This window comes from Callionymus lyra, chromosome 1, assembly GCF_982586985.1.
Source record: "Callionymus lyra chromosome 1, fCalLyr1.hap1.1, whole genome shotgun sequence".
NCBI classification, from domain to species: Eukaryota; Metazoa; Chordata; class Actinopteri; order Syngnathiformes; family Callionymidae; genus Callionymus; species Callionymus lyra.
This window is the reverse complement of record NC_141818.1, coordinates 12,749,938-12,776,451: the sequence shown is the minus strand read 5'-3', so window position 1 is coordinate 12,776,451 and position 26,514 is coordinate 12,749,938. Positions and strand designations below refer to the sequence as shown.

General features: G+C 40.5%; 3 protein-coding genes across 3 annotated transcripts; 1 reads left to right on the top strand and 2 right to left on the bottom strand.

The window, feature by feature from the left end:
- The first annotated feature begins 519 nt into the window (after positions 1-519).
- LOC148088104 (hyaluronan and proteoglycan link protein 1-like) lies at positions 520-9,628 on the top strand. Its single transcript, XM_087794391.1, has 4 exons — positions 520-772; positions 5,752-6,096; positions 6,988-7,287; positions 8,648-9,628. Exons 1-4 carry the CDS (start codon positions 688-690, stop codon positions 8,935-8,937), a joined length of 1,020 nt encoding a protein of 339 aa, XP_087650517.1. The 5' UTR covers positions 520-687; the 3' UTR covers positions 8,938-9,628.
- A 1,805-nt stretch (positions 9,629-11,433) lies between these two features.
- Positions 11,434-20,766, bottom strand: LOC148088103 (versican core protein-like). The gene is made up of 8 exons (XM_087794377.1): positions 19,640-20,766; positions 19,453-19,566; positions 19,276-19,389; positions 17,742-17,900; positions 17,522-17,604; positions 13,059-13,203; positions 12,795-12,977; positions 11,434-12,730 (listed from the first exon to the last, which is right to left on the bottom strand). Exons 1-8 carry the CDS (start codon positions 20,733-20,735, stop codon positions 12,582-12,584), a joined length of 2,043 nt encoding a protein of 680 aa, XP_087650503.1. The 5' UTR covers positions 20,736-20,766; the 3' UTR covers positions 11,434-12,581.
- Positions 20,767-21,916: 1,150 nt separating this feature from the next.
- On the bottom strand, positions 21,917-26,473 carry LOC148088102 (uncharacterized). The gene is made up of 3 exons (XM_087779207.1): positions 26,388-26,473; positions 22,359-26,331; positions 21,917-21,997 (listed from the first exon to the last, which is right to left on the bottom strand). The coding sequence occupies exons 1-3, from the start codon at positions 26,471-26,473 to the stop codon at positions 21,917-21,919; spliced, it is 4,140 nt and encodes a 1,379-aa protein (XP_087635333.1).
- Between the last annotated feature and the right edge of the window lie 41 nt (positions 26,474-26,514).

The window sequence follows — 26,514 nt, the reverse complement described above, 5'->3', positions numbered from 1 at the left end:
GTCCTGGAAGCCTCTTCAAATAACTTTGAATGGCTATAGTAAAACGGCGAGGAGGGACTCTAATGTATGCACATGCTGCAGACAAAAGCAGAACACGACTCGTAATAGTGCTGACAAACGAAAACGCCCAGCAAAGTGCTGATACATCACTTTTCTAATTTTTTTTTTGCAGTTTGTTTGTAAACTTCAACATAACTTTTAATTCAGAGCTGGCTATAAAAGAGGAAAGAGTGCGTCGAAGAACAGTAAATCAAAGTAAATGGGGGAAGCAAGAAGTTATATATCTCTTCACTTCTCCACCCACCGTAGTCCTATACGTTCAACACCCTTCATAGTCCAGGCAGTTCCAAGTGTTTCACCACAAGGCCTGGTCCCCCTCCCACCCACCACCTCCCCAAAAAAAAGAAAAGAAGTGGAAGCAGGGGGGGGGGGTTTGAAGAGATAATGTGGTAAAGGGGAGACACCATAGAGCCGTGCATGGTGATGGGCTGAGGGGTGGGGGAGTGGTCTCCACAATAAAAGGCACTTGTGCGGACCACTGAGGAGCCCAACTTTTCTGGTAGCACCCATCGGGACTGGGGGACACAAAGAAAGGCTACATCCTTTAGAAGAATTGGACTCCTTTAAAAAAATAGATTTAACCCCAGAAATTGGCTAAATTTTAATTGAAAAGAGAAATAAGAAAATATGGCTGCTCTGCTCACCATCTTCCTCCTGACCTTGTCTGGCAGCGTCTTCTGCCAGACGCCCAGTCAACCTCCACTATTCAAAGGTAAGATTTTCACTTCAATGATCATGATATTCTCTGCATCTGACAAGCAACTGAGGAACATTTTGTCAAAGGTTAATCAAAAAGAATCCCATCATTTACATTTACAGAAGCAATATGTATTTCTCTAAATATAAGTTTAGTTTTTAAAGGTGTCGTTTATGTTTTAGTAGTAGTTAAACATGTTTTGAATCACAATACAATACAACTTTACTAAGTCAAAAGAATGTGTGAGCCTCCTAAAAAGAACCATAGAGTTGTTCTTTGTGATTTAATTCTGCATAAATAAATAAAAAAAGGTCATATTTTGTCTTCCTTTTACCTTATTTTCCATCCACCTATAGTACATGTTGAAAATTGACATTCATTTTGGTCAAAACCTGAATGTAATAGAAGGTTTTCTCTGCCAATAACTAGCAGCCAACAGAACGACCGGGGTGGCCTCTGACCTCCTCAGCCGACTGTACAACGGTTTACTCATCGACTGACTGAAGAAACAACTGTTGGTTTTCGAAACATGACAAATGTCCAAATATTTCCGACTCATGTTTCTTCACTCTCATACAAAAAAAATGCACCTTCAGAAATGTTGCTGACTCAGTAAAGGAGAGTAAGGATGTTCCAGCTGGATGGAGGAGGAGAGGAAATATTAGTCATGAAGAGATGATGGTTCATTTCCAAACTAGCCAAAATAGCTTCTGCTACTGCGTCTGCTCTCAACTATGTGAGTCTGCAGAGCTGAGATTTTTTTATTTTTTTTTTGGTTTCTGCTCGTATTCACTAACTGGCACTGGGAGTGATTTTGGGAATCGGCCAAAATAACTGTCAACCGCTCAACGGCGGCCAAGTTAAGATTAACGAGCAGCAGGCCAACGTACAGAGACCCCGACGTGACGGGGGGAAGGCCAGAACGACGGCGAGGTAATAGTCTGTTACCAACGTCCTGGCTTCTTGGTTGCTATGAAACAGTCTGGTTGTCAAGGTTAATGTGGAAAAGGTTTGGTAATGAAATGATATAGAATGAGTGAATAGATGTTTATGTTAGGTTGTGTGTGTGTGTGTGTGTGTGTGTGTGTGTGTGTGTGTGTGTGTGTGTGTGTGTGTGTGTGTGTGTGTGTGTGTGTGTGTGTGTGTGTGTGTGTGTGTGTGTGTGTGTGTGTGTGTGTGTGTGTGTGTGTGTGTGTGTGTGTGTGTGTGTGTGTGTTCCCAGCATACAGCAGGAAGCTGTTAGTGGGTAGGTGGAGTTTTGCTGTGTATCTTCCAGCTGTTAGTTCCTTCAATCCACTGACACAAACAGGAGATGTTGTAAAGCACTTCACAGGGAGTGGCCGTATACAGAGAAAACCTTTTTAAACATAACCGTGTTCTCAGGGTGTTTTATAGTCTGTGTACTTGGTGAGCACTTTATTTTAACTTTGGGAAAAAACCCCACCTCTCTTATCTTGACATATAAGTTTAATTATTTTATTCATTATCTTGTGGTCTGTCCCAGCTACACCAGTTAAGAGCCATGGATGCCCAAACCCAGTTCTGGATTTGAAGCAAGGATCTTCTTGCTGTGAGGCTGCAGCCCTTCCCAGTGTGACACAATTCATAATCCTAGCAGTTAAATAATGAAAATAATAAATTAAGGTGGTAAAACTCTTTACTAGGCCACCATGAAACAACTGAACACAGTTAATTTACTGTTTATTTACAGAATATATAAATTACAATAATATTTTAATTTTGTAGTGGGAGGATGTCATTTAATGGCATAATTATTATTTCTTTTTTGCCTGTGAGCCAAACCTTGCCTGAATTTAAAGGATCATAAAGCTTTATATTTTTATTATAAATATTTTTAAGTGTTTTGTGGGTTTACTCCGGGTACTCTGGTGTCTTCCCACAGTCCAAAAAAATAAGTGGTTGATTGGAAAACTTGGGGAAAATGTCTGTAGGTATGAGTGTGTGTGTGTGAGTAGTTTGTCTTTTGTGTGTCAAACTGGCGTTCTTTCCAGGGTGTCCCCCGTCTCTCAGCCCCTGCTGCAACACCAATAAGGGAATAAGAGGCAGAAAATGAATTAATTAATACAAAATTAACTGTTATTTCAACAATCCTAGTTTAAAATAAACAGATTAAGATATATTTTTAAATCTTGGCTTCAAAATCAGGTGATCTAAAAATAATTTGGATTAAACTGTTGCTCCTTCACTGGCAGAAGTCGAAACAAACAGCATATTGTTGAGCTCACGATTTAACAGCCATGTTTAGGGAAAATAGTGGAAAAGTTGCTGCTGCGCTTTTATAAGAATGCAGATGCTTCCAATTACCTGTCGATGCTCCAGAGTTTACTGAGTGAGGCAGAGTTGAGCTCGCTCATAAACTGTCAGAGGGTCCTGGCTGCAGCTGTGGACTACTTTTTGGTATTATAATACACATGTCTTCATTTACTTCAGCACCTATTAATGTCACTTAAAAACTCACTCTGACGACCAATATATGTATCGCATGTGACGAGCGGGCGCTACCTTTGACCTCAGGAGCTCTTGAACAAATAGGATGTGTTCAGGGGGTGAGACATGGGAGACAAAAGGCTTCCTTTCACCTCCCAAAGTACACACTCTGAGTACACATGGCAAGCCGTTCGCTTTACAAGAGTGGCGAGCCCCTCCTGGCCCAGGTTGCAATCTCCTGTGGGACGCGAGTCTGTCGACCAAATCATTCCAGAACAGGAAGGCGTCTGGAATGACTTTAAAGGAAGTCTTGAATGCTACTGCTGATTATTCCTCATTACTTTCAAGGATGCTGCGGCGGGTTTCTTCGCTGCTCCCCCATAAACATTAATGGACACATGAGGTAGTGGTTTAGGATACACCACTTCATTTAGGTGCTTTTATTTCCTGCTGCTTTTCTCAAAGAAATGTAAAGAAGTGTAAATCTTCATTTTCAAAGGCTCACCAACACCAGCTGTGAACATAATGTTGAGGCTGTCAACCGTAAAAGTAGTTTAAAATCCATGTATATACAACATGGATGAGTTCACAGTCTTGATTATGAACAAAAAAATGGTTTTATAAATGAACATGAGCAGTTAACAGTTAAAATAGAAACAACAAAATATGGCCGCCATAAACAACTCAATTACGCTAAATCAGTGAGTCTTGGGCTATAACAAATATATAGTTGTTTGTGACTCATTAACCCTTGTATTATCTTAGGGTCAAGATGACCTGGAGGCACGGAAACAAATGTGTTTTGTTGTATCCTTTGTGGTGTCTCTGCGTCAAGGTGACCGACCTACCTGGCTCCTAGAAATACATACGCAGTGGCTGAGTTTGTTATGGATACAAAAAAACACATTTGTTTTTTGGGCCACAGGGTCACCTTGACCCAGAGATATCACAAGGGTTAAGCTAGTTTGGAAGCTTGTTGATATGTCGAAAGCAACACTAGAATGGCAACAATGGTACTTTGGAACGATTAATACTCTACCACATGGACACAGAAGCTTTACAGAACAGTACCAATGGATTGCTTGGGCACCACAAAGGATCCTCCACTCTACTTAAACCTAGAAAAAGTACATTTATTAGCAAATAAATGCCCTGAAAAATGCCCTACACAAATGATTATGTTTCACTTCTTATCAGGTAATCTTTTAGCTAGTTTTGAGTGTAGTTGCACTTCTTATATTTAGTTGTACAGACACCGCCTTGGATCGGTATTTTCAGAACATAATGCATTTCAAAGAATACTGTTTAGTAAAATATGGTCACCCTTTAATGAGAAGTACCTGAAATACCTAAAAACACCATCTATCACTGCTTTAACTGTTGCAATGCATAATGGAACCCAGTATAGGATTTTAGAAAACCATACATACAAGAGATTATTAGCAGGTATTTAAACAAAAAGTTATCTTTGTATGTGTCACAGAGTAAGTAAGTAAATAAATAAGAAAGTTCTATTGTTTATTTCACAGTAGTGACTATTGTGAAGTCGCCGTTTTCAGTGATCCTCCTTGAAATAATCTGGGTCTGGTCCCATCCAGCTCACATGTGTACCATAAACCATGTAGAGATTTTTATGAAAGTCAGCAGATGATGTCACTCCATACCACCCGGGCTGGCAAGCTTTCAATAAAAGTCATGACTGCTTTCCGAGACGTAAGCACTGGCACCCAAAAGAGAAAAAAGGCTGTTTCACAGCTTGTGAAACTACATACGTACGCCAGGCTGGGGAGGGTGTTGGGGAACGCTTGTCAGTCTGAGATTAGAAATAGAAAAATCATCTTTAATCGACCAATTCGTCTCAACCAATTGTGCAACACTAGTCTGGTGGTTGTCAAAGGCTAAGGGTCTATTAAGGAAGTATTTATTTCAAGGCATCAGAAACTTTTATCAATTATTTCTTGTATTATATGTTAATATAAGTGTTCTACACGCTGAGAATTATAGTTATGAGATGTGTCAGGATGTGATGGTTAAGGTGTTTAAATGCATAGGCTCATAAAGGCTCATTGTCTATAGCTGAACCAGTGGTGAGAGGGGGTCAGAGGTTGTGTACATCCGTGCATCTGGTGCCTATTATTGCCAGCCCTCGCTGCTCCGGGTCGTCTTAACTAAGCAAACCCTGTGCGGTCTACGTATGGAGGTCATGTAGATTGTGGGAACTCATGTCGAGACACAAAAGACCTGCTGTTTGGAGTTTAATGTTGGCCTCTGCCCAACTGAGGAACTGACTGGGGGGATTTGTTGGTTCTAGTTAGATTTTTTTGTCTACATTATTCAGTCTAGTTTGACTGAATCAAAGAGAGGGAAACTGGGACTTTTGAACAAACTTTTTATGATGACAATAACTTTAGTATTTGTTTTTGACCAACGCAAAACTGTTGAAGTTACAATAAGTGTCAAGACAGAAGTTGTGGGACGTGTGAAATTTCCCTTCGCAGTAGGCACTAGTAGGTACTTGGCTAACTCCGGCAATCTTTTCTCTACAGTCAAGGTTTTGGCTGAGCTCGGCGCCAACACCACCCTCCCCTGCTATCTGGTGCACTCGGACTCCGACTCCTTCGCCCACGTCGGAATCCGCGTGAAATGGACAAAGGTAGCAGAGGACGAAGCCCTGAACGAGGACGTCCTGCTGTCCATGGGGTTCCACAGGAAGACCTACGGAAGCTTCGAGAACCGCGTCTTCCTGCAGGAGAGCGGCCACGACGACGCTTCGTTGGTCATCGCAAACATCGCCAAGGAGGACCAGGGCGTGTACCGGTGTGAGGTCATCAACGGGATGGTGGACACCATCCAAGAGATCACTGTCGAAGTTGAAGGCGCGACCATGGACGGTAATTTCACCTCATACTTCTGCTACGTGTCCAAATGTTGGAAGAAAGAATCTCAGTGGAGGTTGAAGTAGAGCTCGGTATCGATACTGGTATTGATTTCAATCCCTTCACTCCGATATCGGTTCCTGAACTACACTTTTTTCCAATATCAATTATTTTAACTATTTTTTTTCTAACAGACAGAAAATGAGGTCAAACATAGTAAATCTTTTTTCCACACTTTTTTTATTTAATTTAACAGGAAAGAGCATTTACAATATCAGTGTAAACATTTTAAGTGTTCCATTTTTATCCCATACAGAAAAAATAAATAAAATAAAACAGACGAAATACAGAATATGTTGGCGAACCTGAGCAGTACAATCTAGTAAATTGAAGAAACGCGATGATCCCAGGGACCCAGGCAATATATGTCAAGCCATGCACAGCACAGCGATTCAAAAACAAACAAAAACAAATAAATAAATAAAAGTAAAGCCAAAAACAACAGAAAAAAACACATAGCTCAAATAGTAAATTTCCAAAAAATCATTAACAAATAATTTCCAGTGCAAAACAATACTTGCTGACGGATCTTCACCTTCTTCATCAGTTTTTCTACAGAGCATCCACAATTTATCATGTTTTGATCATGGGTATCGAAACTGGGTTCCTAAAGACGAAGTATATTACTCAAAAATATAAAAGTATTTTGGTCAGTGCAAGAGTTTGATACCCAGCCCTAGGTTAGAGAATGCTTAAACCCTTTATTGAAGGAGGTGTTTTGAATAAGTGTCTTTTCCGGGAATAATCAATTGATCATTTAAAAAATATCCTTCTGTTTTTGTAGGGTTAAAGTTGCTTACATTACTGAAGAAATTTACTTAATTAAGTGCCTTTCTTCTCTCACAGGTGTTGTATTTCCTTACTCTCCCAACACCGGGCGCTACAATCTGAACTTCCAAGAGGCGGCGCAGGCGTGCCGGGAGCAGGGTGCTACCGTGGCCACTCACGACCAGCTGCTGGAGGCCTGGAGGAACGGCCTGGACTGGTGCAACGCCGGATGGTTGGACGACGGCACCGTCCAGTACCCGATCACCAAGCCCAGACCTGCCTGTGGTGGCACCAACAGCGGCCCCGGCCTCAGGTCCTACGGCAGGCGTAACAAGATGAACCGCTTTGATGTGTTCTGCTTCGCATCGGCTTTGAAGGGTGAGTTATATTAATTATTAGTTATTTTTAGTTTGTTAGCGAAACGGCTATGAAGGTATTTTCAATGAGATGATGCGAACTAACATCTGGATCCACAAATAACTTGAAGGATTGGTTGCTTTCTAAAGCTTCCCTTATTTCTTGCAAGTACTTTGAGTTGTTTAAGTGAGTTCTGAACTTCATAACTCTTCACGAAAATGTAAAATGCTAAAATAGCTATCAAATCAATAATGCTACGACAAATGCTACGACGATAATCATATTGGTAAAATGAGTAGAATAGAAATCACTGGCTGTTTTTTGAACGGCTCTCTTAGATATTAAACTTTGCCACGTAATCAAACTGTCCATCGGTGCATTGGAGACGGCGCTTTCATTCATTTCCGTCATTGCTGAAGAATACCTTTTGAATCTTCCCTGAAGAGCAAAAAAGACCCAACAGGAGCCAAAAATCTCTGTTTTTGAAAACCAAACTCACAGGCTGACTGGGGGTGTCAGGGCTCTAGACGTTTATGTCATGTCTTCTTACTGACGGGGCAGTGAATGCCTCGAGGCTTTTTTCTCGCAGCAGGATTTACACCCCGCCGTGACGGGCCTTGGCCCAACTACAGCATCTCAGGGGGGGCCAAAAATCAGGGCCAAAGCCTGTTTTGTCTTGCATTTAGAGAACAGATTTTTGAGCCAAATACACTTGGGTCGAGGCCTGGGTGTAGAGGAAGCTTAAAACTTTTGCTTTTAAACTGTTAAAACAGTAGAAGGAAAATAGAAACAAATGTATTTAATTGTCCAATAGTAAGGTAAGGTAAGGTAAGGTAAAACTTTATTGATCCCTCAGGAGGTCTCCTTCGGGAAATTGTTTTTTTCCAATAGCCAGCAATTTTTCATAAACAATAAAAAATAATAAATAAAAAATAAAATAATAAGAAGAACATAAAGAGAAAGAACAAGATGACACAATCTAAGTCTAAAGATAAAGATAAAGAACATAGGTCAAAGAAAAACAACAAAGAAAAAGGATACAAAGACTAACATAGAACAGAACATTCAGATACTTTCACTCCACTCCTGCCCCCGAACTCAGAATTGTACAATTTAATAGCCCGAGGAATGAATGAGTCCCTGAGTCTATTTGTTTTGCACCTGGGAAGGAGCATTCGTGCACTCATTCTGCTTCTCTGCTCACTGATGACAGTGTTCAGAGGATGACTGTCATCATCCATGATGGACAGTAGTTTGTTCAATGATCTCCTCTCAGCAACTGTCACCAGTGAGTCCAGCTTCATTCCAACCACAAAGCCAGCCCTCCTGATCAACCTGTCTACTACTAGTGCTACTTTAACAGATTTTATTTCCCCTAAAGGACGTTTCTACTGGCTCGTGCAGCCCGAACGACTCACCTACGACGAGGCGGTGCAGGCGTGCATCGACGACGACGCCGAGATCGCCAAAGTGGGCCACATTTACAGCGCGTGGAAGCTGGAGGGCTACGACCGCTGCGACGCCGGCTGGCTCCACGACGGAAGCATCCGCTACCCCATCTCCAGGTCCCGCAAGAACTGCAGCCCGCTGGAGACGGCGGTGCGCTTCGTCGCCTTCCCGGACAAGAACCACAAGGCGTACGGCGTCTACTGCTTCAAAGCCGACCAGTGAGATGTTCAAGTGCATCGAGTCGTAACCACCAAAGAGCAGCAATGTCTTCGATAATGCAAGAGTCAAAGTCTTAGCTTAGCAGCTTACTCTCCTCAAAACTGTGATAACCTCTTTTAACAACATCGATTCAAGTAGAATTTGCTTTTTAAGAAATAACGCGAAGAGAGTCAAAGGACGGCTGTCATTTAAGGCAGTATTTCAGGAGTAAATACGACACGAATAATGGAATCAAAACTCAAAATGTACTGCTTAACAGATATATGAATGTAACTCATTTCAGACTGTGACCAACTCCACCAAGAAAGAAACATGTTTTTTTTTTAATCTGTTTGTTTCTGACAAAAATATTTTTTGTACGTTTTTTTTTATGAATCCTTTTGTAGAGATAATAGAGTTTACAAAGCCGACGCCATGGCGTATCCTTGCACACACATAAAAACACACGCATAACATTGACATAAAATTAACGTTTTTTTGTCAAGAATTTCATGATACAATTATTTTTTAGAATCATAGCTCTTTTGAATTTGAAGATCTTGATCATTGTCGACCAGTTTTTCTACCATAACATCTTTTTAAATTCCAGGGGAAACGACTTTCGTCACATAGAGCAGGGCACTTTGTTTAAACCATCTTTTGTGCATTAGAGTTTTGTTGTCTGGAAATTCATTCAAATAAACATTGCAACCGATGTGATGAAAGTTTTCTCTTCTTTTACTGTTCGTATTTCGTTGATAGACTGAAAGTTTCAGTCGGAATTTGTCATCAAGTAATTGGAGGTTTTAGTCGCATATCTGGCAGGAGAAGATTCCAAAGTGAGTTACATGTTCCTTGAGGTTTTCTCTTCAGCGCTGGCAGCTCGCCGCGGCATCAGACAAAGAGATCTGTGACAAAGTGTTTGTTCAACTGCATGGGAATGAGGTCAGGTTTTGGTCAATACTTTGGCAAAATTGTTAAGATATGTAAATGTGGAGCCGCCCAGCGATGCCAAACTCTGCTCTTTTCAGAAATCATTTGAAGAAAAGGAAGGGATTTCTTGTCCAGATATAATTGGGGTTTGTTTGTGTTGCCAGAACTACAATATTATTTTTATTTATGGGCCTATTTCATTTTCACATCCAAGTTTCCAGGCACGCTTGTAAAACAGAACTGCCTTTGCTTCCCTCCTTATGGGATTCTTTGCATTTTTACTGGTAATAGTTAAAAAAAAATCCATCACAGAAGTCTGGCAGTGTCTCAGAAATAAAAAAGCAAAAAGGTAAGAAGAAAAAAAATTATGAATCATGTTATTAATATAACACATTGTAACAGAAAATTGAATGAAAAACAAAAAAAATGAAGAAATGATACGCGGAAAAAACAAAATAAACGCAAAAAAAATATACAAGAAATGTGAGGGAAATTAAATCAAAGTTTGAAATCTTGGAGTCAGTAAAGACCTTAATCTAAATACAAATAAACAAATCCTGAAATATCAAAATCTGTAGTTTTAGAACTTTAGAACATGCCTTTTCTCTCTGATTGCAAAGCCAATAAATAAATAAATAAATAATAAAATGTAGAAACAAAAAAATAGATATATACCTGACAAAAAAACATTAAAGAAAAATTTCTGAAAATATGGAAATTTAGGATCTGTAAAAATATATATAAGTAAAATAAACTAGGTCAGATTATGCTAAAATAAAAACAATGAACTTCATGACCCGTCGACAAATGCCACAGATTATATTAGCCAAAAGAATTAGCCAAAATTATTTTTAATTAAACTAGAAAAACAATTAAATGTATTAGATTTCGTCCAAACCTGTGAAATTGTTAAAGTGGCATTAACAAATAAAAAATTAGGAATCATTGAACATTGGTAAAATAATTATCCAAACTAAATAATGCAAAACAAAAACAACCAACAATTACCATCATGAAAATGAAATGAATTCTCCTCTGCCTTGTGTCTCTCCAGATGTAGCTTCAATCCTTTCTCCGTCATCATAGTTAGAGATTAAACTTTATATCATCAGCAGCAGTTGCAAGTGTTAGAGATGGATCTTTTTTTTCCAGCACCTCGGGTTCACACCGTGTTGCCCTTCTGTCATTTCAGTGTATTAGAATTCCTCTGTAAAGTCAGAGCATGACCATCACTTTTACTAACCCGGCCTTGACAACAGGTTTTTTGCTCTGACTGACCATAGTCGTAAAAACTGCTCCCCCTGAATGCATCATGAGTCTTGCAGGCCATGTCTGATGCTTCTTCAGAGGTTAAAGGACCTCAGTAGGTGGAAAATTGGATGTTCGGTCTGAGGTTTGACAAAGTCACAAGACTCACAGACAGACATCAACTCACCACTGGAAGACAGTTAAAAGAGTTGTTTTTCTTGATGTTTAAAACGAACCTTCATCTTCTTTGTGTTCAGATGTACAGCCCGGTGCATTAGCACCACCTTGTGGTTACAACGCAACATTACTTTTCCCACTATATTTCTATATTTTAAGTAAAAAAAACAATACATTTTTAATAAGATTCATATCTTTATTTCATGTGACGGAAAGCAGGGGTACAACAACAGTTATTTCTTATGAAATAAAAAAAAACAAACAGACATTCACATTGTAAAAGAAATATGTCATAAATATATAAAAGATATTATGTGCACAAAAAGGCTGAAACACACATCAAGACATTCACAGGTGGACATTTTAAAAAAAAAAAAGAAGAAAAAAAAAAGTTCCATTTTAGAAAAAGTTGCATTCACATAAATGTTACTGAATAAAAATGTTTGCAGCCGTTTGGGCCCTCGCGTTTCTTTGGTCCACTTATTATTGTACAAAGTTGTTAAAAAATCCTATATTGTCCAGCAGCATCCAAAACTCTTTTCCACTTTTTTTTTTTTTTTTTTCTTAATGAGAAAAAAAAAGAACAAACGCCGGTCTCTCCGTGACCCGCGCATTAGCAATAACTAAAAGAAAGTCCATTTGAAATAAATTATCTCTAGCTCAACAGCGTTCAAGTCCTTTGAGTGTTTCACAAAATACATTCTCTCAATTTCTGACGAGTACAGAGACAGTAAGTGTGCAGAAGGAAGCAGGAAAAAAAAGCACTTGTGTGTTCATTGGATAACACTGTATAAGTGCAAGTTGTGTACGGAACACAGAAAAAAAATAGAGTCGCGTGTCCCCACTTTTGAAACAGAAAGTGTGTGCTGGTAAAGTTTTTTCTAATATATTTTGTCTTTGCAGAATTGTTTTTTTTTTTATAAAAAGGCTGGTTGTCATAATGTTTGTTTAAAAAAAATCCCCTCGCACAATTCTGCCAAGATGTCACTATTATTTGATCTAAGAAACTATTGTTTTTTATTACTCTTTAAGTTTCCATAAAAGTTTTCATAAATATATGTTTTTTAGAGATTGCATTTCCAGTATCCAGGTGCAAAGGTTTTTTTTACGAAAAAAAAAAACAGTCGTGTTGATTGGAAGAGTCTTTTCACCGACTGTTCTAAGGGCACTTCATCATATCCATCAATCACCCAAAATAAAATGAAAAAAAAAACACGCTGCTCAGCTTCACGCGCTCGGGTTTCTCCCGACTTTGCTTTTTTTTTTTGTTTTTTTGGATGGAATATCAGGCTGTGACCACCAGGTGGCGATCAAGAACTTCTCCTAGTCCTGTCTCTTCTTCGTCTGTAGCCCCGGTGTTGGATGTTGTAGTTCTCGTCCGGCCACCGTCGGAAGTTGTTGATGCTGTACAGGCTGCCGTGGCCGTGTTTCCGGATGTAGGTTCTCTGATAGTTGGACGCTGAGGAGGGAGTTCAGTTTAGGATTCATCTGATGAGTTTTATTTTAGTATTATTTCTACTCACGATTCATGCAGCTGATTCTCGGGACGTCCCAGTGGCCGTTACCGCGACAACGGATGGTCGGGATGTGCTTCTGGATGTAGCCGGAGCGGCACTGGTACCTCACCAGGGAGTTGATCTCGTAGCGTCCGTGCTTCTTCCCGAACGTCCTGGCGTTCTCCACCAGGGGGGGCTGGCTGCACGCCACTGAGATTCACACACAACGGTTCACGGATGAGTCTCGACCTCGACTCGAGAGAGTTCTGAGCTGAACTATTTGGTTCTTACCTGTGCCCTTCTTGCAGGTGTAGGTGAGGTGGTAGTTGCAGGGCACGTCGTTCCACTGGCCGTCCTCGTGCCAGATCATCACCACGCAGTCCTCGCCGGACGTGAAGAAGCTGTCGGGCTGGTTCGGCCTCCAGTTCTCGTATTGCTGGGGAAGGAAAACAGAAGTTTGAAAAAGAGGAAAAAGTTTCCTTCAGAGCAGGCACCCCCTGGGGGGAATTAAAAATGATTCAAGGGGCCACATTAAATTCTGTGAATGTTGTTAGGGGCCGTCGAGCAAAAAGAAAGACAAGAAAATCCCTAAAAAAAAAAGGACATGCGTCATCAGGCTGTGACATTTATTAAGCTAAATAAGCTGCAATTTTATTCTTGTATATATGAGTTATTTTCAATGAATTTCTTCAACTAACTTTTAAAAAATGTTTTGAGGGATTAATATATACTCGACAGATTACACAAAAAAAGTAGGGAAAAAGTAAGTAAAATGTAAATGAATAATACATACAAAATACACTTTTTAATGCATTAGAACCATTTATACATGATCATACTTTGCTATACGAGGCCTAATGTCGGCATTGTATTAACGGAGCAACCTTCAGATGAAAAAATGTAAAATATAATAGCAAGATCTGCTAAAAACTACAATTAAGGGCATGAAAAATGCGCTGAATCAGCAAAAGCTGTGGACCGGTTACAAGAAGATGTATTTGCATCTATGTACATTTAATTGTATGCAGATGATGGTGTTTTATATATGTGTGTCTGATAACTTTTAGATACTTTTATTGAAGTAGTTTATAGTAGAATATTGAACGGTTGAATTTAACAGTACAAATACAAGGTTGAATTTGTTTTGTTAAATAATTGAATTCAAAAACTTTAATATTATTAAAATGTATGACATAATTTCACATTAAAGTTGATATTTTAATTTCAATAATTCGAAAATTAATTTAAATTCAATATTTTAATATTTGTAACCTTTTTAATTCAATATTTAACTATTTGAAGCCTATAAAATTGCCTCAAGACAAAACCCAACAAGCACCGAGCTTCTTGCTTTTACTTTCAGCCAATCATGCGACGCATAGACGATCAGGTGACAACGTCGAAGCACTGGCGCGTCAATCAACTTATTTTTTCTGAAAAGTGTCAGCTTTGTTTTAACGTCTGGAGTTTAAAGATACTCTGGACTCGTTTGGTTTTGTCTGGTGGCACTGTTGACTCGCATTTATGCTGAATTTGAAAAGGCTATGAATTAAAAAATATTGAATCTATAAAATGTGTTTTTGAATTGTTAAAATTACTAAATGTTATTATATCTTTTGTTTGTTTTTTTCAAAATAAAAGACCTTTCAGACAGTAGTAACTAGGATCAGAGACCATTGCTTTAAGAAATAAACACCTTTCATCTGCTAGATAAGCAAAACATTTTTTAGATGAAAATTACAATAATTAAACATTTGATTAATCAGTTGAAGATTTTTTTTTCCAGCAACAGCTTATGTTGAATTTGGATCATGGTATTGTTTATTATTAATGTATAATTGCTGATGTTTTTATTCAGTGCCCCTCAGTAGCAAATTTCTGCCTCTTTCCCAGTGACTTTGCCGCACTCTAGTGGAGACAAATTGAATGACAGTTTGCATTGTAAATATCGAATAAATATAACTGTTTTTGGTTCTTTAGGTGGTGTTTTTGATCAATCTTCGACACCAAACAATAAGCTCATTTAAAATTAAAATTAAAAATGATCTGAAGCAGAGAAGAGTAACTAAAGCTTTAGGGCGATGGTTCCCAACCCCCAGGTCTTTGAGGTATTTGTTACAGGGACAAACGGAAATTAAAAGAAACTATTCATATAAACTCTGTTGTATCAATTGTTTGTTTTAATTTTATTTTCAAAAAAAGACCACATTTTCTTCTAATAATATAAGCAAGTGATCCTTTCAAAATCCTTGTTTCTGTCAAGTTAAAATCCTGTAAAGTGATGAAAGTGAGTCAAACATAAAACCTTATTTGGGCCAATTATGTTGCATAAAGAACCCTATAGATCTCTTGCTGATTCAGCATTTTGAGGAGATTTATTCATCGTACATTTAATGTTCTTTTACTTCCAGTCATGCGAGTTTATTTTTTACTGTTTTTAATCTAATAGGTTGGTCCATAAATCAAATGCATTACACATTAAAACGGAGCAGTGAGAAGCCATACAAGTAAATGACCGAAACCCCGGTTACCTAACGTACCATGGTTCTACGAATGAACGCTAGGCCCTCAAGCCATGCTGCCTAGTTGGCCCCCCATGTGGCTGAGGAAGGGTAACGTCACGGTAGCGCTTCCCATTTATCAGTGAAGGGGAGCCTGCCACCTACTGGTTGGCGAGTGAATTAACTTTTCCCAGTGGTGTAAACCATGATACATCATGATGTAGAACGTTCAAAACCTTAAATCCAGACTGAGTTACTGAACGTCTCAAACAATTATTTTTTTTGTTGTTGTAATATTACATTTTTTTCTATTAAATCCGTTTTTTAACTATTTTTCCAAAAACACAAATAATTACATTAAGGTAAGGTAAGGTAAGGTAAGGTAAGGTAAGGTAAGGTAAGGTATAACTTTATTACCTCCTTGGCAGAGGTATATATAGTGCAAAGTCCACTGAGATGTTGGCTGGTTCTATTAGTACTTCAAGGAAGAAAATATTTTGTTATTATAAAACTAAATGTTATTGCAGGAAGATGTTACTCACACTTTTTCCTGTTATCATTGTCTACAAAAAAAAGTATTTTTGATGAACATGGCACACAAAAAAAATTCTGAATGAGACTTGAATCCCGATTTGTTTCCACGCACACACAGCTGCCCCCTCGACAGCTGCCCATCCTCGCCTGAAACTACCTGCAGTCTTTCAGCGGCGCTGCCTCATCAAAGATGAATCCCCCGCAACAATCATGACCCTGGGCTCTTCCGCTCTGTCATTACGGCCGACAAACACACACACACACACACACACACGCCGGCTTCCTGCTCGACTCGCGTCGGGTTCACACACACACCACCCAGCCGGGGGCCTCCTCCAAACAACCGAGCGCACTTTCATCACCCACACACGGAGATAAGTCGAGAAAATAAAAGATCCAGTCGAAAGGTTCCTAAATAAAAAATAAAAAAAGTCCATGGGAGTGACCACCCACTCTGACCCCGTGACTACTTTCTGTCTTTCCAGTCCAGGTGCCGTCCATCTGTCTGCCGACTTGGTGGCCCCGTCCCACCCAAACAGATGACAGCGGGGGCCTCCCGATGCATGCTGGGGCCGAAGATGGACCCCTACCTGTCGGCGCCTGCCGAGCCTTCACTGTATACAGTGTCACTCACGTCTTCGTCACCCCTGGAGCTGAGCTCCTGGGGCGGTCTACGCTTATCTCGAACCCCCCTCCACACCCCTCACCCCAACACCCCCCCTCAGGCCGCCTCAACACTTCCAGTATCTTCAGCCCCTCGAGGACTGACTTTGAAGTGAGGACATCAATCCGGATGTGTTCCGGAATCACCGTTTTCTTCTCGTCAAGCGATGAGGATGTCGGGCGCTTTGTGGGAATTCAACTCGCAACTCGTGTGTGGATGTTTATGTTCCGTTAGACATGATGTTGACGCTGAAGGAAATACTGCTGCTGTCATGAGATTTTTACCCCTTTAATGTTTTCAGAAACTGTAAATCTATGTGATTTTTTTGTATGATTCCCACATTGTTGTCAAATATTTTATATTATTTATTTATTTTATTAAATATACTAATCAAATACTTACATGATAAAGTGTTCTTACACAAATATTCTTTCATTAAATTAATACAAATTAATAAAATATTAATTACTAAGTTTAGATCGTGTGAATGTATGAATTAAACCATTTTTTCTTTATTGTATTTTATGCAAAACACATTGCTTTATATTGAGAATTCTTAAGTGAAATATTTTAAAGTAGAAATTACTGTTTATAACTAGTAATCAGGGTTTTAAGTTTTGTTCATTGATTCAAGTATTTTTCTCATCCTTGGATTACATTTTTTTCCAATTCCACTCATGTATGCACCCTTTTCAAAGGTTTCGTATGAGTTCAAGTACTTTTATATTCCTAAAATGTTTTTTATTTAAAGATTTTAAAAGTATGTGTTTCTCTTTAGCAATATATGTTGCAGTTTTAAATGTTTGTTTCACTTCTATTTCCCTTAAATGTGTGTCTAAATTTGTCTTATATAAATATATAAAAAGGTAAAGTTCTGTTTCCTGAACTCTACACTTTTCATGAGTTAGCGTATCTCCGGATTTTCAAAATAAAAGTTCTAGGGGTCATAGACCAAGTGCATCCATCATCTAAATCACTTTCAACAGTAAATATTTACTCTGCAGCCGTGCCATTGAGAAAACCAAAGCGTGAGCAGAAAGGGAAGCGGCTCTCACCAGGGGTCGGCCGTCGGTCCAGCGGAAGTCGTTGTCAAACATCTTGTCGTTCAGGCCGATCCACTGGTAGTCCTGCCCAAGACCTGGACCAAAACACAGCAGATTACATCACCCTGCAGCCACATGGCCATGTAAGGAGTGCACTTTGGAGAAAGATAGCCGTGGAATGCTCACAACGCGATGGTTCCATAATGACGTGAGGAGTACGATCACGACTTACGATTGACAAACTGCTGCTCGGCGTGAGAGAGGATGCTGGAGAGGTGGCCGCCGTTGATGCGACACTCTCTCTCCGCCGTGTCCCAGTTCCGTCTGCTGGGGAAATACTTGTAGCAGTGTCCGTGGAACTTGTGCCAGCCGTACTCGCAAGTCTCCGTGTCTAAAGGAGGGAACAAGACATTGGTCACTGATCCAGGTTCTGCTTTACAATAACGACAAATATATCAACATTCCGATCATTATCTGATCGGGAGTTTAACACCTGAGAATTCTGGCCCTGCAGGCTTCCAGGTATCTTGTTCTGATGATTGTTTTGGGTAAGTTGGTAACCATTAGGTAGATCTAGTTAATGTTTGTTTCCATCACTGGAGATAGAGTAGGACAAGGAATGTTTTAGGGATGCAGAAAGATAACTGAGGAAGACTTTTAAGTCAATATCAAATACAGCCGATTAAAAAAATAGCCTAAAAACGTAGTTTATGTTTTGATATTGAACACTTTTATTAAGTTAAATATTGGTCTTAGAATTGCATTTTTTTTTCAATATGCATTTTCAGGTGCGTATTTGTTTCCATTATTGACATTTTCAACTACACTGATATCCTCCCATGTGTGACTGCATTATTTATAAATATTCTAATAAAATATACAACTAAAATTAATTGTTCACATTAGCTCTTTGCACATTAAAATTTACATTTAAACACCAACCTTGGGGCCACATGCAGACCTTTGAATGTATGTATGTGGCCCTTATAATGTGAAAGATAAAAAATACCTTTTTTGCATTTATTTGTATTAATAATTACTATTTCAACTTGTCTTTTTGTAAGTATTTATAAAAGATTTAAGAAAATATGAAAAATATATCAATATTATTTAAGATAAAAGTTGTAAAATAGTAGTATTGGCATTTATAGTTGGGTTTTATTACATTCTTTAATTTTAATTTTATTTTTTCCATAATGCAGTGATGACCAATAACAAAAGTTAATGTATAAAATGATTTCCAACCACTAGTATAAAGTAATTTATTTTAAATAAAAGTTGTGAATAATGGCATAAATCCATTTTTTTATTTAAACTGTATTATTATTATATTTGTACCTTCAAAAATAATTATTAAATTGCTCGTTTGCGAGTTAAACAACCGAAAAACCTTATATTATTAATATAAAATACAAAAAAATGAAAATAACTTTTTTTTAACAATGAGCATTAAACTTTAATGCTGCGAATGACAACTTGTTTCACAGTGAACTGGAGAGTCATTTCTGCTGTGTGTGTGAGAGCACAGCAGAGGCCCAGTCCCTCTCAGGGTGGTTCCCCAGAAAGTTATTTTTCCAAACTGCATCCAGGCTGGACTTTTCTTAGAAAAGCAGCTGTGTCTGCGTACACAGACCAAATGTGATTCATGTGACGAGTGAGCTCAGTAACATCCAGGGTGGACACAAGTAACAAATTAAAAGATTAAGCCTGAATGTTAAAAAAAAAATGAAATAAAATGAAGTTCTGTTTCACACAGACAGACTTACCTTCCTCACAAACCAGGCCGCTGTAGCTCGGCAGACACAAGCAGGTGAAACAGGCGATTCCATCCAAACAAGTGCCGCCGTTGCGACACGGGTTGGAATGACATTCATCGATATCTGAACGACACATAGTCAGAGACAGAAGTCCAAATCATGATAACACAAGTTCAAGAAACCAACCTGTTTCACATCGATCCCCAGTAAAACCAGGAGGACAGCTGCAGGTTGGAATGCCACCTCTCTTAAAGCAGGAACCGTCATTGAAACAAATGTTCTCCACGCAAGAGTCAACACCTGTTCATGGGAAAAAGGAGGAAATGTGTTGAACTGTCGAGTAGGTTGTATTATTGAATAAACAAAAACATACCTGGGATTTCAACAGCTTCTGCGACAACTGTCTGGCCCAGGTCAAGTCCAAAGTCCGGGAAGATGGTGATTTGAAGAGGTTTCTCAGGGACTAAAGTGGAGAGGATCGCCAGATCACCGGGCCCTTCCGTTGTTGTAGAAATTATTTTGTCCTCAGTAGGATTCTCTGTGGGAGCAGTCGTTCCCTCAACCAGGTCCGCTCTTGTTGCCTCTTCAGACGAAGTTTCACTAACAGATTCCAATATTGTGGCAGCTGTACTCGTCTCCTTGAACACAGTCTGGATTTTCTCGGTGGTATGACCTCGTTCAATGTCACTTCTCGGCGTTGTTGACGTTAACTTCGCAGATTCAACCTCTGAGCTGGCAGATGAGCTTTCTGAAGAGCTGCTGGAGACACTTTCACTAGCGTTGCTCTGGAAAAATGGCGCTTCTGAAGTGGCAACAACATGGGTCGTTTTAGATTCACCTGAGCTACTGGTGCTCCCCGAACTACTCTCAGAGCTTTCAGAACTTGAAGACTCTGTAGAAATAGAAGTTGAAGTCGAAGGAATGGCGGTGACACCAGCTGCAACCGGCGCAGGTTTGGTCACTTGCTCTACTGTTGGTCTAACAGTCGTGGTGACAGCATGATAAATTGGCGTCTCTGATGCCTGTGGGATGGCAGGGGGAGCCTTTTCCACCATATTTGGATCGAATAAATTGTAATCTGGAATTTCCTCTTCATAATCTGGAGTAGGTTTCTGGATTCCTGTAAAACTAGCTTCGGTTGTTGAATCCAGTTTGACAACACTTGGGAAAACTGTTGCCTCTTGAGCAACTGTTGATATTTCCTCTTGAACAAAAGAGTCAGTATCAAGGGATGTAGTGACTTCAGTTGGTTTCTGACTTGCAAGAACAGAATCGGTTGAGTATAAGGGGGCATGGAATGAAGAATAGTCAGTGGGAGTGTGAATGGTAACAGTCTCTGATCTGGCTTGTTCCAGTGTCTCAGAGGGAGTCGTACGATGATGTAGAGGGGAAAGTGTTGTGGCAAACTCCACCAGAACGTCCGACGGTGATGATGTTGACTTCAAATCCGAAGTGGGTTCCGAGGACATACTTTCAGTTGTGGTAGATTTGGTGAATTTTCCCTCCTTGGTTGTTTTTTCTGTTTCTATTGATGGCTCAAAGGTTGATGACAGTGACTCAACCGAGATTGTCGCAGAAGGAGCTTGTGTCGATGAATTCGTTTCATGGGTCTTCAACGATTCTTCAGTCGTAGACAATTCTGGCAGACGTGTCAGCAAAGGTGTTTCAGCTGATGCTGAACCTTCCTCACTTCCTGATATTTCATCGCTATATCCTGAAGCTGTCTGCTCACCTGACTCTACAATGGTGTCAACTGAGAGTGTTTCTTTTGTGGTCACTTGTTCGCCAAGATCTGTAATAGCAGCGGCTGATGGAGTATCTGTGATAGACTTTTCAGATAGCGGTGATGGGCTTTCTGTGGTCAGAACATTTTTTTCTGATGAACTCTCAGCATGGGGCAAAAGAGTGGAAGGAACCTCCGACCTTGCCTGCTGATACGCTACCTCTGATTGTGATGCCGGTTCAGGGACAAATGTGGTAACTAACTTAATTGATACGACAGGTTCCAAGGTGTGTGGTTGAGGAGACACGGTAGCTTGAGAGAGTGAAACAGCTTCGGTAGTGGAAGCACTTTGAACTTTTTCAGTAGCTTCTACTGTAACGGATTGGGGTCCAGCTACGTCCTCACTTCCTGATATTTCATCGCTATATCCTGAAGCTGTCTGTTCACCTGACTCTACAATGGTGTCAACTGAGGGTGTTTCTTTTGTGGTCACTTGTTCGCCAAGATCTGTAATAGCAGCGACTGATGGAGTATCTGTGATAGACTTTTCAGATAGCGGTGATGGGCTTTCTGTGGTCAGAACAATTTTTTCTGATGAACTCTCAGCACGGGGCAAAAGAGTGGAAGGAACCTCCGACCTTGCCTGCTGATACGCTACCTCTGATTGTGATGCCGGTTCAGGGACAAATGTGGTAACAAACTTAATTGATACGACAGGTTCCGACGTGTGTGGTTGAGGAGACACAGTGGCTTGAGAGAGTGAAACAGCTTCGGTAGTGGAAGCACTTTGAACTTTTTCAGTAGCTTCTACTGTAACGGATTGGGGTCCAGCTACGTCCTCACTTCCTGATATTTCATCGCTATATCCTGAAGCTGTCTGTTCACCTGACTCTACAATGGTGTCAACTGAGGGTGTTTCTTTTGTGGTCACTTGTTCGCCAAGATCTGTAATAGCAGCGACTGATGGAGTATCTGTGATAGACTTTTCAGATAGCGGTGATGGGCTTTCTGTGGTCAGAACAATTTTTTCTGATGAACTCTCAACATGGGGCAAAAGGGTGGAAGGAACCTCCGACCTTGCCTGCTGATACGATACCTCTGATTGTGATGCAGGTTCAGGGACAAATGTGGTAACTAACTTAATTGATACGACAGGTTCCAAGGTGTGTGGTTGAGGAGACACGGTAGCTTGAGAGAGTGAAACAGCTTCGGTAGTGAAAGTACTTTGAACTTTTTCAGGAGCTTCTACTGTAACGGATTGGGGTCCAGCTACGTCCTCACTTCCTGATATTTCATCACTATATCCTGAAGCTGTCTGTTCACCTGACTCTACAATGGTGTCAACTGAGGGTGTTTCTTTTGTGGTCACTTGTTCGCCAAGATCTGTAATAGCAGCGACTGATGGAGTATCTGTGATAGACTTTTCAGATAATGGTGATGGGCTTTCTGTGGCCAGAACATTTTTTTCTGATGAACTCTCAACATGGGGCAAAAGAGTGGAAGGAACCTCCGACCTTGCCTGCTGATACGATACCTCTGATTGTGAAGCCGGTTCAGGGACAAATGTGGTAACAAACTTAATTGATACGACAGGTTCCGACGTGTGTGGTTGAGGAGACACGGTAGCTTGAGAAAGTGAAACAGCTTCGGTAGTGGAAGCACTTTGAACTTTTTCAGTAGCTTCTACTGTAACAGATTGGGGTCCAGCTACTTCCTCAAGCGATCTGTTTCTGGAATCTGAGGTCATTTCTACGTTTTTTGGCATGTGAGTTACTTTTGAGTTGTCTGTGCTCTGAGGAACAGTTGAAACTAATGTTTTAACACCTTCTGCATCATCGTCTGGGGAACGTGTTGGTTCCTCAGTGCTGAACAACGAAGATGCTCCAATGGTTGTGTGTTTTGCAGATGTTGTCACTCCATCTGATGAGGACAATGAAACTGCCATTGTGGTGGTTATTGTGCTGGCCGTTGGTATTTCCTCAGCTGAGCCTTCAAACGCACCACCGTCCCCTGATAATATATCACCAGATGTCTCAGCAGACACTGGTGTGCCTGGTGTAACACTGACTGATGGTGAAGATTCCTGAGAGGATGTACTATCTGTTTCCACTGCCATCTCATGTTCTGTTGATTGTGATACCATCTTCGAGGATTCTTGTTCAACTGTGCTGGCAAGCAACTCCCCATAAACCGTTGTGTCATAAGGTTCATGTAATATTTGCGACTGTGTTGTGGAGTCAGTTGACAGTCTTGACACTGCCGAGGTTGATTGTGCGGCTTGTGGTGAATGTGTAATTGTATTCGGAGAAGATGTTTCCTTGCTAGTTTCTCCTTTCAAGGGAGAAGCTTCAGTTGTTGTGGGTTGGGATGAAACTGTAGTCGTGAAAAAAGCCCCATCAGTGCCTGAACCTTCCGGCTCTTCGACAATCTCAAACTTTGGGGTGATTGTAATGGCTTTGATACCACCGGCTTCCTCCGTCTGAATGGATGGGTACAATGGAGAAGAGGGAACAATAGAGATGGTGTCTGCATCGATTATGATGTCGTTTTTGGTGACAAGCTCAGGGCTTTGACTACCCTCACTTGTTGTGCTGGAAACTTCAGAAAATATATCCTCTTCATCCTTTGAATCCTCTGTAAAAATGATAGTGGTGCTGGTTGATGGTTTAGAGAAATGCAGGACCATGGTGGGCGTTTGCTCTGTCAAATTACTTGTGACTTGGCTGCTCGGAGTAACAATGACAACCTGTTGGTCAGTGACGCTGTGATACACAATAGAGGGGATGGGAGTCGACTTTGTTGATTCGTCTCGTTCATGGTCACGGCTTGGATTTAATGTGTAACTAGCAGTTGTGCTTGAGGCCGTATCTGCAAAGGATGGTTTTGTTGTGAGGTTAATATCTCCATCTGTAGCAGAAGTTATTGGAGAACTCAATAGAGTTATCGTTTGTGGAGTTACTTCACCCCCTTGCGCAGATGTGACTAACAGCTCTGTCTCGCCAGTTGCTTCTCTGAAAGAAACAATCTCCATAGATGTTTGAGTTGAGGTATACCTTTCTGTCATTTCACTTCCAACGGTGTCTTTCTCAGTTGAAACAGGACTTTGTGTTCTGCCAATAAGAGTAGTGTTCACTGAGATGGAAGATGATGTAGCAGTTTTTGTACTGAATATAGAAGAAGCTGCAGATTCAGTTGGTTTTGTAGGTCTGAGTGACGTCCCCGGCTGTTCTGTGCTAAAAACGGAGGAAGGCAAAGTCTCCGTAACAGACACAGTGTCAGCCCTCAAAGTTGCTGATGCGAGTTCAGACAGTGCTGGAGTCGAAGAAGGAACCATTTCATCTCCTGAGCCATCTTCTGCTGGGATAAAGATGTTGGCATCAACATATTTAGGAGTAGAAGATTCTGTGGTGTCGTGAGATGACCAAGATTGAGTACTGTCTTGTGTTTGGATACTGGGATCTGCATCAGGGACAGCCATTGGTGAAAGAGTAACTTGTTTGGTAGTTGAGGGGGAAAAAGAACTTGTGTCTGAAGGTGAATGCGTTGTTGTACTATTGACGAAGTCCACACCAGAACTCTCTCCTTCCAAATCATCTATGAAGTCACCACTACCTTGCTCAATGTAGTTGACTTCGTTAGTTATGGGGTTTGCAGAGGTTGCAGATAAACGTGCAGGTGACTCTGTTGTCTTAATAAAGATGGTTTCCTCTCTCTCTGTCTCATCTGTAGCCACAAAATGTTGAAACGGTTTTGTTACAGTGTCCACGCCCATATCGCCTCCAGAGCCATCAGCGCTTATCTCCAAATCATCACCGGAGTAACTCCCCGAGATCTCCATGTCAATGTAAGTAGATGTTTCCCTCGAGGGTACAGCGGGCGGACTCGGGATTGCAATAGGCTGGGATGTCGCTGGTACGTGAGGAGTGGTTATAGCGACCATCGTTGTTTCAACCTCAATATGTTTCTCACTCACGTGGGGGGGATCTATATGGGATTCATCTGTGGAGTCTTTTTTGTTATCGCCAAAGCTCCCTGCCTCAGTAACAGAGATGTTTGGTGATACTGTTGTGTCAAATGGAGCGGTTGTTGTGATGGGCAATGAGGATCCTGACCCCTCTTCTTCTGCGAAAAATGCTTTTGTCACAACACTTGGCTTTGAAGTTGTGTTTAGAAAATCAGAGATGGCTTTATCCTGCTCAGTGGGTGGGGTAGTTGAAGACCGTGAACCCACAACAGACGAATGTGTCACAGTAATTGTTTGCTCACCAGAAACCTCCTCAGTTTCAGTAATTGCTGTAACTGTTGAGCTAGTCATCAGTGGATTTGTAGTTGTTTGTAGCAATGGTCTCTTTGTGCTGAACAACGATGAAGTTGTGGTTTGATCAAACAGTTCGGTTTCATCAATGATCTGAATAGAAGGACTGGTGGAACTTGGAGATGTTGTAGAAATGTCCCCTGAGCTGCCAATAAGAACCATTGATTGACTGCTTGTATCCACTGACTTCTCTGTAGCTGACACAAACGTTACAAGGGACGATTCATCAGTCAGAATTTCTGTTTGATCGCCAGAGCTTTCTTCTTTAGTGAAAATTCCTGAACCTGTTTCAAATTCTTTGATCATTTGTATTTTTGTAGGTTGAACTGTGCTCTGTGTTTTCTGGTGTTCTGTGGTGGCAGTTGTTCCCCCCACCAATGAAGTGGGTTCTTCAAGATATTTTTCTGTAGTTGTTTTTATGGAAGATGAAAAGTCAACAGTAGAAGCCGGAGATCTTCCTGTTTCATTTGTCATTATGAATCCATGTGAAAATGGTACAGATTCAACGATTGATGTTTGACTGCCTATTTCATCAACATCAGACTTTCCCTCAGTTGACGACAAAACAGAAGTTGCTTCAAATGTAGAGAAATCCACTGCAGATGTGGCTGCTTTTGGAGCCTCAGTAGTAGTGTGAGAAAATATAGCCGTGGATATAGTAGTTTGGCTTAAGCTGGTCTGTACTTGGGCCCCTGATCCATCTTCTTCGAGGAAGGTTCCTGAAGCTTCAACATGTTTCTCAGTAGGCGCTTTAGAAGAGACCATAGTTGTTTGAACGGAAAAGTCTTCGGTGAAATTGGCATCGCCTGAACTTTCTGTTTCTATGGTCAGCAGCACTGATGTTGTTCCTGGTTTGACTGTAGATTTACTGAGTGAGGGAAACGATCCTGCTGTTGGCAACAGAGTGGGTTTCTCAGTGCTAAAGAGTGATGAACCTTGAGTCCTAGTCCATTCTGGAGTGATACTTATGTCTTGTTTTTGAGTTGTCACTGTCACTTTATCCACAAAGATAGTTGGTGTTTTTGTGCTAAAAAGCGATGAAGTTGTAGAAAAAGTATTGGAAGTTTGAGTTGATTCTTTTACATCAGTTTTAAGTGACTCTTTTTCTGTTTTGTAGGTCGAAGTGGAGGTGGTTGTTGAGAAAGATTCACCTGTGAAATCCTCACCATCTCCAGATATATCCAAATCAACTGTGTTCAAATGAGCCGCA

What these genes read in the sequence shown, in the direction of transcription:
- LOC148088102 (XM_087779207.1), bottom strand. Translation starts at nt 26,473, where the DNA reads ATGGTGAGGATTTCACAGGTGAATCTTTCTCAACAACCACCTCCACTT. An exon ending in AAGAGTCACTTAAAACTGAT is followed by an intron (nt 26,332 to 26,387) that starts GTAAAAGAATCA and finishes ATCGCTTTTTAG; the next exon opens with CACAAAAACACCAACTATCT. An exon ending in TTACAGATCTTGGCGAACAA is followed by an intron (nt 21,998 to 22,358) that starts GTGACCACAAAA and finishes TTCTGACCACAG; the next exon opens with AAAGCCCATCACCGCTATCT.
- LOC148088103 (XM_087794377.1), bottom strand. Translation starts at nt 20,735, where the DNA reads ATGTCCTCGGAACCCACTTCGGATTTGAAGTCAACATCATCACCGTCG. An exon ending in AGAAGCTGTTGAAATCCCAG is followed by an intron (nt 19,567 to 19,639) that starts GTATGTTTTTGT and finishes TCCCATGAACAG; the next exon opens with GTGTTGACTCTTGCGTGGAG. An exon ending in CACCTGCAAGAAGGGCACAG is followed by an intron (nt 12,978 to 13,058) that starts GTAAGAACCAAA and finishes TGTGAATCTCAG; the next exon opens with TGGCGTGCAGCCAGCCCCCC.
- LOC148088104 (XM_087794391.1), top strand. Translation starts at nt 688, where the DNA reads ATGGCTGCTCTGCTCACCATCTTCCTCCTGACCTTGTCTGGCAGCGTC. An exon ending in TGAAGGCGCGACCATGGACG is followed by an intron (nt 6,097 to 6,987) that starts GTAATTTCACCT and finishes CTTCTCTCACAG; the next exon opens with GTGTTGTATTTCCTTACTCT. An exon ending in CTTCGCATCGGCTTTGAAGG is followed by an intron (nt 7,288 to 8,647) that starts GTGAGTTATATT and finishes TTTCCCCTAAAG; the next exon opens with GACGTTTCTACTGGCTCGTG.